We start from the raw sequence: 9,427 nt of genomic DNA, 5'->3' as shown, positions 1-9,427 counted from the left end.
GGGGTGGGGGTCATGGGCATTTGAGCTGGGAGACTTCCAGAACTGAGGAGCCCCAGCACAGCCTTTCTTGGAGCAGAGAGAGTAGCTCCTGCGTGTGGGGACCAGACCGCCCAGCGACACCATCTCCCTGGGCCTCTCTGCTCGGGGTCAGGCTCTCCCAGGCCAGCACACGTGGGACATGAGTCATTCTCTGAATAGTCTAAGGGTGCTCCCAGCTCAGGCCCTGGGGACCCAGCGGGGGTGTGGGGAGAGCTCCTTTACCCTGTGTGAACTCAGGCAAGCCCTCGCCCCACTCAGGGCCTCAGTGCCCCATCTTCCAAATGGACTGGGGGGGATACTGAGCAGGCCTTTCTGGCAAAGGGGCCCACGGCCTGTGGAGGGGGCTCCCACTGACTAGGGTTCCTCGGGGCCTCGAGGAGGGTCGGGAGAGGGGAGGCGGCCAGGGTGCACACCACGGCCCTCTCCCCACGGGGCCGCCCGAGAGACACGAAGCAGTAGATGGAGGTGGAGGCAGGTTTATTCTTAGGTCCGAGGATGGGGTGGTTGGGGGGCTGCAGGCCACAGCAATCTCGGCCCGACCCAGACCGGAGCCGGAGGTGAGGTTAGGGGCTCTGCTCTGGAAGAGAGAACAGAGAGACGGGGAGAGACACCAGGCGAGAGACACTGAGCAGGGGGAGGAGGGGGCGGCGCCGAGGCTTGGGGCTGCCTTCTCTCCAGGACACGCCTGGGTTTCCCATCTGGGCACCTGGCACGCGTTTGGGGGGGGCGGGCAGCAGAGGCAAAGGGATCGTCCTGCAACCCGGAGGCCCGAGGTGGCTGCGGGGGGCGGGGGGGGTGCCCAGAGCCCAGATGGGATACACAGTGGGGGTGGGGGCCTCACACGTGCAATTTAAGGGAATGGGCTGAGGACCAATGAGAGGCAGCCGAGGGCAGAGGGAATGTGAATGGACGCAGGCGAGTAGGGGACAGAGGATCAAAGGTGGGCTGGCGGCCTGCCGGGAGAAGCGCGAGCCAGTGGTCCCCCTGGAGCCGTGGGCAGAGCAGTAATGGCCTTGAGGAGCTGGCTGCATCCTGGGCCGAGTGGGGGCTGGGCTGAGCACCGGGTCCGCCCCACCCCTACAGCCACGGCTCACCTGAGCAGGTGCGTTTGTTGCGGTGGAGAACGTAGCCCGCGCGGCACGAGCAGTAGAAGCCCCCCAGGTAGTTGTGGCAGTGGTGGTCGCAAGGGGGTGCCTCCCCTGGGGGCACCTGGCACTCGTCAATGTCTGGGGGGAGGAGAGGGTCAGGCAGGTGGTCAGAGGGAAGGAGACGAGGCCCAACTGGGGCCTCACGGCTGATCCGAGAGGAGGCTGGCACCCGGCCGAGCACTTTCTAGGCCTGGGGGCCCTGTAACCTCCCCAGGACACTTGGAAGGAGGCGTCAGCACCACCTTTTCCAAACCAGTGACTGCTTAAGCATCCTGCTCAGAGTCACCCAGTTAGTGGGCGATCAGCAGAAGCAGCGGGCCCTGAACCCCACGAGTGGGTTCCACCAAACTCTGCTGCATGCTCCCGAGGAGCACAGAGAGGTTGAGGCACTTGCCCAAGGTCACACAGCTGGAGCCAGTATCTGAAATCAAGTGTCGGGCTCGAAGCCCACGCACAAGTACAGGGTGCCATGCCGCCTGTTCTCAGTGGAGCTTGACCTCCTAGCTGCCCTTGCATCCCAGGGGAACCGTGAGCACGTCCCTGCCTCAGCACCCACCCAGCACACCATCCGGCCCAGTCGGGGGGCGGAGGACATGGCTGTCACTGATATTTGCACTGAGGGTGGTGTTGGACCAAGGTGTGGACTTCTCTCCTGCTGACTTGGCAGGAATCCAGCCTCAGGGAGGTGAGGAGGCTCAAGGGAGAGCTGGCCTGGCCCAACACAGTCACCCCCGCCCGCAGATGCGTCCCCTCCTGCTGCCCCCCCACCTTCCCCCCTCCTCTCGGCTCACCCTCTGCCGCATAGAAGGCCTCAAAGCCCGTGAAGGGCTTCTCGTTGGAGTAGTCAGAGTGGAAGGTGACGTCCAGGCTGGAGGCCGGCGAGTAGAAGGTGTCGTTGCCAGGGGCCCGCTCCGTGTCCGTGCTCTCCTGCCCACACAGCGTGGCCAGCACCTTGGTCCCTGAGCTCAGCTGTAGGGTGCGAGTCACGGGGAGGGAGGGCAAGATGCAAGGCCCCGCCTTCCCTCCTTCTTTACCTCCCTTCGAGGCCAGACCCCCGCTCCCACGTGTCCCTGTTCCCCCCACCCCGTCCCCGTCCTCGGGAGCCCCCAGCCCTCCAGAGGGTCCAGGTCACCCCCCGCTCTGTCAGCACCTTGACAAAGTCATACTCGCAGAGGTAGGAGAGCTCCAGGTGGAAGTGGGTGAAGTAGAGGCGCAGGCGGTAGCCGGGGGGTGCGCGCAGGGTCCAGTGCTGGTTCTGGTTGTTGCCATATTCCCCGGGGAAGCCAGGAGACGCCAGGCGCCCGAACACGGGCTCAGGCCACTGTGGGCCCGGGGGTGCGGCTGCTGAGCCCCACAGCAGGCCCAGGAAGATCAGCAGCCTGGGGGCAGCAGCGTGGGGGTGGGTGAGGGCCCTGAGGTCTGTTCCAACCCCTCGCCCCTGCCAGGGAGGCTGTGGAGGGGGTTCCACTCACCTCATTGTACACCCACCCAGCTGATCAGGCCTGGTCTGGAGCCTCATGGTGCTCACCTTTGATCTGTTTGTCCAGTGCCTGGCTCTGCCCCCAGCCTCCCTGACCCTGGGATTCTGGGAATTGACGCCGCGACTCCTGCTTGCCTGGGCTTTCAGGCAGGGAGGACAGAACGCTTTGCTCCAGGAGCCAGGAATTGCACCTGGATGACAGATGGCCCCGGAATAAATCTTGGCTCCGTCCCTCACCCTTAACCTCTGTGTTTCCTCCTAAGGCCGGAGGGGCCTCCATGACAATGATCTTGACCATGACGGCTTCTGGATAGAGATGGGGATGCAGCTAGTGTTGCTCCTTCCTGAAACGCTATGCAAGATGGGAAAGATAATTTTTTAAATGTTTTTATTTTTGTTTTTGAGAGAGAGCGAGCGCAAGTGAGGGAAGGGCAGAGAGAGAGACGGGGTGACAGCAGCGAGCAGCCCAGCGCAAGGCTCAAACTCACGAATGGTGAGATCATGACCTGAGCTGAAGTCAGATGCTCAGCCAACTGAGCCACCCAGGCGCCCCAGGGCAGAGAATTTTTAAAAACACACGAATGTATGAGGATGGAGGGTATGGGAGAGGAGGCAGCGTCACCATTTTGGAAGCTGGGAAAACAGATGGACAGGTGAAAATAACCCTCTAGGAAGCAATGGAATTGGAAATCGGCTTGGGAATTGGCAGCCCTGAGTCCTCCCGGGAATGTTAAGAAGCTAGCCAATCCTGGGGCACCTGGGCGGCTCAGTCGGTTGAGTGCCCGACTCTTGATTTCAGCTCAGATCATGATTCCAGTGTCGTGAGATGGAGCCCTGCATCGGGCTCTGCCGAACCGAGTAAGGCCTGTGGGTAAGATATGGCTGAAATGGTGTGTCACTCTGTGGCCAGGCCCTATGAGACACTGCAGTTTCTGTCTGGCTCTTTTTGGGATCAGTTGCTCTGGGGGAAGCCACCTGCCATGTTGAGGACACTCAGTGTCCCTATGGGGTCCACACAGGGAGGAACTGAGGCCTCCTAGCAACCACCGGCATAATTTGCTGGTCACGGGAGGGACCCATCTTAGAGGCTGATCCTCTAGTTAAGGCCAGGTGACCAGCGGACAGCTTTACTGCAGCCTATGGATGAGTCTAGGCCGGCCCAACTAGCTAAGCCACTCCCACATTCCTGACCCGCAGGAAAGACAGCCCTTCAGTCTGCCACATTTGGGCTAATTTTCAACACAGCAAGAGACAATCAATAAAAATGGAAAAGAGCAAATCTCAAAATGCTAAAGGAGGATTATTTCCAACACAATTCTATGCCGATACAAATTCTATACGCGCCAGTCAAGCAACGGAACAAAGACATTTCATGTGTGTCAGATTTTTCAAGCATCCCCTGTCTCCTTCTAGTAACTCAGAAAGTTACTAGAAAAAACACTCTACCAAGACAAGGGAGTAAACCACTAAACAGGAAGGTATGGAGCCCAGGAGACAAGGGTTCTGATAGGGAGTTCCGCTGGGGGCAGTCCTAAGGCTCAGGTATAGTCAGAGCACTTGTCAAGTCTAAAGATTAAAACTATTTTTTTCAGGGGCGCCTGGGTGGCTCAGTTGGTTAAATGTCTGACTCCGGCTCAGGTCATGCATGATCTTGCAGTTCGTGAGTTCCAGCCCTGTGTCAGATTCTGTGTCTCCCTCTCTCTCTGCCCCTCCCCCACTCACACTCTGTGTCTTTCTGTCTTTCAAAACTAAATAAACATTAACAAAAAATAAAAATTTTTTTTCAGTAGTTATTGTTTCTTAAAAGAGTGTGATATACTTTCTGGTATAAATCACAATGAAGAAATGCATATCAGGTATATTAATATTTCCTGTCACTGAACATTCCATTGAACACAATCACGAGTTGAAAACTATAGAAAGCTGATGAAGGAAATTGAAGAAGACAAAAAATCGGAAAAATATTTCATGCTCCCGGGTAGGAAGAACAAATAGTGTTAAAATGTCAATACTACCCAAAGCAATCTACATCTTCAATGTAATCCCTATCAAAACAACACCAGCATTCTTCACAGAGCTAGGACAAACAATCCTAAAATCTGGATGGAACCAGAAAAGACCCCAAATAGCCAAAGCAATCTTGAAAAAGAAAACCAAAGCAGGATGCATCACAATCCCAGACTTCAAGCTGTATCACAAAGCTGTAATCATCCAGACAGTATGGTACTGGCACAAAAACAGACGCTCAGATCAATGGAACAGAATAGAGAACCCAGAAACGTATGACCAACTCACCTTTGACAAGGCAGGAAAGAATATCCAATGGAATCAAGACAGTCTCTTCAGCAAGTGGCGCTGGGAAGACTGGACAGCGACACGCAGAAAAATGAACCTGGACCACTTTCTTACACCAGAAACAAAAATAAACTCAAGGTGGATGAAAGATCTANTATATATATATATATATATATAATATACATACATACATATATACAATGGAGTATTAGCAACCAAAAAGAATGAAATCTTACCATTTGCAACTACATGGATGGAACTAGAGGGTATCATGCTAAGTGAAATTAGTCAGACAAAGACAAATATATGACTTCACTCATTTGAGGACTTTAAGGTACAAAACAGAATAACATAGGGAAGGGAAGCAAAAATAATATAAAAACAGGGAGGGGGACAAAAACATGAGACTCTTAAATATAGAGAACAAACAGAGGGTTACTGGAGGGGGTGTGGGCTAACTGGTTGAGGGGCATTAAGGAGTCTACTCTGGAAATCATTGTTGTACTATATGCTAACTTGGATGTAAATTAAAAAATTAATATAAAAAATAAAAAAGACAACTCCCCCATAATCATGAATGATCTATAAATTATAATGGGGCAGATTCTAGGATCTCATAGCAAAAAAACTGGTTAGCAGTTTGTCCAGACCCTCCAAACTAGTGTACTGAGTCCAAAGATCTTAAAAAGAGCTTTCAAGATTTGGTAAAAAGTTCGGGGCTAAACTAGTGACAAATTTATTGAACATTAAGCAAATGTGAGGGGCGTCTGGGTGGCTCAGCCAGGTAAGTGTTTGACTCTTGATTTCAGCTCAGATCATGCTCTCATGGTTTATGAATTTTAACCCCGTATCAGGTTCTGTGCTGACAGTTTGGAGCCTGCATGGGATTCTGTCTTTTCCTGCCCCCTCCCTGTTCATGTGCATGTGTGAACACTCTCTCTCTCTCTCTCTCTCTCTCTCTCTCAAAATAAATAAATAAGGGGCGCCTGGGTGGCTTAGTTGGTTAAGCGTCCGACTTTCGCTTAGGTCATGATCTCGCGGTTCGTGGGTTCGAGCCCCGCGTCGGGCTCTGTGCTGACACGCTCAGAGCCTGGAGCCTGTTTCAGAATCTGTGACTCCCTCTCTCTCTGACCCTCCCCTGCTCACGCTGTCTCTCTCTCTCCTAGAAATAAATAAAAAAAACATTAAAAATAAATTAATAAATAAATAAATAAAAGAAATTTAAGCACATGTAAAGCACCTCCAGGGGAAGCAAGAAAGTGTGGAGATGACGTTGGTCTCCTGTCCCAGCCGAGGGTGACATTTGTAGAGCTGTGACGGCACCAACACTGAATGTGGCCCCGACCAAGATGATCATTTAGCTGTTGAGAGTGTGGTTGGGTCAGGGAAGGAAAGAATAAATCCTCAGCTTCCCTCAGTGGAAAGTCAACAGATTATGACTGAGACTGACATGCTGAAAAGTGGTAACACAAGATGGTCCAGACGTGAAGGCAAAGACCAGAAGCATTGGCTGGAAGACATACAGGCAGCTGCCTCTGTGAGAAGGGAAGTGGCTGGGAGCGCCTGGCCGGCTCAGTCAGTAGAGCTCTTGATCTCAGGGTCATGAGTTCAAGGCCCATATCAGGCATAGAGCTTACTTAAAACACACACACACANACACACACACACACACACACACACACACACCCCCCCCAAAAGCTCTATCTGCCATGCCGCAGAGGGGGCCTGTTCCTGGCCCTCTGGGATTTCTGGGGCCTCAGGGCTCAGGCCATGTCTGCACTGAACACCCCACTTGTTTTGGTCCATCAGTCCGTGTCTACATCACATCCATCTAGATGTGGGGCCCAGTGCTCGTCCTTAACGTGCACCCCTTCAAGGAGGGTAAGTGGAGGGATTTACACTGTGGACAACTTCAACGTCCAGGTTGGGCACTGCTGTTTCCCCAAAGGCCTCTTTCTGCACCTTGGAGCCTCCTCTCTTCCCCTGCCCTGATGGGCAACCCCGATTCTCACCTACTCAGCAAATACCGCATGACCTACACTTCTGAACGCAGCCCGTCACGGGTAAGGGCTATGAATGTTCTCATTTTACAGACAGGGTCAGCAAGTCAGCTGAGAGTGGCTCGAAGCCACAGAGCCGGTGGGAGGCAGAGTTGAGATTCAGACCCAGGTCCAGAGCCCCTGCGGGCAGCAGCCCTCAGGTTACCCTCGGGACAGATCTTCCTTTCTGAAGTCTGGGAAGATGGGCTGGGGCAGGTGGCACCAAGAGTGGAGGCCCGGTGATGTCCCTGCTGGGGCTGGAGGACGCTTGGGCTGAGCCGCAGACGCACGTGGGGTAGGCAGAGTGCGGTGGCTCTCAGAAGGCCAGGCGCCTGGTACCCCCACCATGTGCTTATTAGGTGTGTGGCTCTGCGCAGCCTTGGGTACCTTACTCACCGGCAGCTGTGAAGGTTTAAGGAACGAAGGCCTGTATTGGGTCAGGACTTTGTCACTAGCCACCACATCTTCCTTTAACTGACACTCTGCCTTGCAGCCCAGGCTCATCGGCCTCCCTGGGAACGGGGAGACCTGGGGTAAAAAATGCCCAACCCCGAGCCTGGGTTTAAGACTGTCCTAGGGTTGGGAGAGGGGTGGATAGAAGGGCAGAGTTAGCTTGCGATCAGATGCTCCAGGTGCACTGAAGGCATGGGCTTGGGGTGCATGGAACCCAGAGCAGGCAAGTGACCTGCCTGGGGCCGCTCAGGGGATCATCTGAGCAGCTGGAGGCTTGCTCCCCACCCCCCTGAGGACTGCTGTTCCAGCCCCCGGAAATCATCGGGTCTGGGGTAGCTGCCCAGGGCAGGAGCAGGTCACGGGGACGGGCATCTCTCCTCCCTACCGGAGCCACTCCCTTGTTCCCTCCCTGCCAAGTCCCCTTCCAGGTCAACCCATCCTATGGCAGTGGAAAGCGGTGGGTGAGGTCAGCTTTTCCAAGGAGCAGGGCTCTCCTGCAGACCCCGAGATGGGGGTAGGCTGGAGGCCCCCTCCCCAAACCTGCGGGGCCTCAGTGCTGGGTCATAGGGAAGGGTAAGGTGGCTGGGGCAGAGAATGGAGGTTCAGCACCTTGGAGAGGGGACAGCCCTGTGCCCACAGTCCCGGTAGAGCCACCCACACCTGCTTTCTTAAACTCTCAACACTTGGGGGGCACTTCTGGGAACTGACCAGAGCACACTCACAGGGTGGCAGGCAGGATCTGAACCCGAGTCTGAATCCTGAGCCACGTCAGGGCGCCTGATGCGCTTACATGGGCCCAAGTCCTGGACCCCGAGCACATACCAGCCAGTTGCCGGGAGTCCCCTCCGGATCGGTCCCCCACCCCCATTCCCTGGGATGGCACCTGTGAGTGATGCAAATTCTTCTGAGACAACAAAGCCCCCCGAGAGGCCCTGCCATAATCTTGTCAGCCCCCCGGGGGTCTGTCACCCTGTCCTAGTGGGGCTCGGTGAAGGAACAACTAAGGCAGTGTCTCAGGACAGACGCGGGCCCAGTTTGATAACTGCTGTGTCCCCTGGTGCCCGCGGCCGAGGACCAGCTCAAGATCTGGGGACACACGATTCAGATTTGTTATAAATACACGTGTTTGGAGAGTGAGGGTGACAAGGCGGAGAAGGTGCTGTACACAGCTGGTATAGGCTTGGAGGCTGAACGCCACAATGAGAGAGAGAGACAGTCCGCCCAGCGGGGCAGGCCGGGCGGCGTTCCGGGGCCTCTAACAGTTGCTTGGTGGGTGCGCCGGCAGGGCGGGGGGGTCCTGTCCAGGGCTTTCACACCCGGGCGCCCCGGAGACTCCCTGGCCTGAGGTCCTGGGCAGCACGGACAGCGGCACCTGGGCTCAGCTCACATCATTCAGGGCCTGGGGGGAGAGAGAGCCTCGTCAGGAAAATGCTGGGTCGCGTGGGGGCTCAGGTGGACACTCGGGAGGCCTTGGTGCCCCCTCCCCCGCCCCCCCCCGCTTTGCCGGTGGCTCACCTTGCGGGCAAACTCGGGCAGGACGAAGGCTGCCTGGTGCATGTCAGAGTTGTAGTATTTGAGCTGCATCTGTTCCACCTGCTTCTGTGTCAGCTGCTGCACGGGCTTTGGGAAGTTGGTGCTCTGGGGACAGGGGCCGCGGGTGTCAGGGAAGTGCTTTCAGTGCCCGCCCGCCCCCACCCCTCCCCAGGAGGGCACGCAGCGGCTCACCGGATTTTTGCTGCACAGCATGAAGCCTATCTGGCCGCTGGGGTAGGTGGGGATGCTGCAGTAGGCGTAGGCCACCACGGGGAAGAGCGACTTGCAGAACTGTCGCATCTCCTTGATAAGGTCCAGGTGTAGCCACTGACACTCACCTGTGGAGAGAGCAGGGCAATCAGCACTGGCAGGCAGAGTCCCCCAGCTCACTCCCATGCTGGAGGCCTGCGCCCCCCGCCCCCCTAGGCTGGGGGACCCCC

General features: G+C 55.9%; 2 protein-coding genes across 2 annotated transcripts in view; both read right to left on the bottom strand.

The window, feature by feature from the left end:
- MASP2 (MBL associated serine protease 2) overlaps positions 1 to 2,706 on the bottom strand; it is a 17,652-nt gene extending 14,946 nt beyond the window's left edge. Inside the window, 4 exon segments of the mRNA XM_077763820.1 lie at positions 1,134 to 1,265; positions 1,979 to 2,156; positions 2,338 to 2,566; positions 2,660 to 2,706. Coding sequence (XP_077619946.1) covers positions 1,134 to 1,265; positions 1,979 to 2,156; positions 2,338 to 2,566; positions 2,660 to 2,706 — 586 coding nt within the window.
- A 5,848-nt stretch (positions 2,707 to 8,554) lies between these two features.
- SRM (spermidine synthase) overlaps positions 8,555 to 9,427 on the bottom strand; it is a 16,089-nt gene continuing 15,216 nt past the window's right edge. The window contains exons 2-4 of the mRNA XM_077763812.1: positions 9,180 to 9,326; positions 8,970 to 9,092; positions 8,555 to 8,853 (exon numbers count right to left, since the gene is read on the bottom strand). Coding sequence (XP_077619938.1) covers positions 8,833 to 8,853; positions 8,970 to 9,092; positions 9,180 to 9,287 — 252 coding nt within the window. The 5' untranslated portion in view covers positions 9,288 to 9,326 and the 3' untranslated portion in view covers positions 8,555 to 8,832. The remainder of the gene's footprint in view (positions 8,854 to 8,969; positions 9,093 to 9,179; positions 9,327 to 9,427) is intronic.

Source organism: Crocuta crocuta, unplaced genomic scaffold, assembly GCF_008692635.1.
Source record: "Crocuta crocuta isolate KB4526 unplaced genomic scaffold, BGI_CrCroc_1.0 scaffold13, whole genome shotgun sequence".
NCBI lineage: Eukaryota > Metazoa > Chordata > Mammalia > Carnivora > Hyaenidae > Crocuta > Crocuta crocuta.
This window is presented reverse-complemented; position numbering and strand designations above follow the sequence as displayed.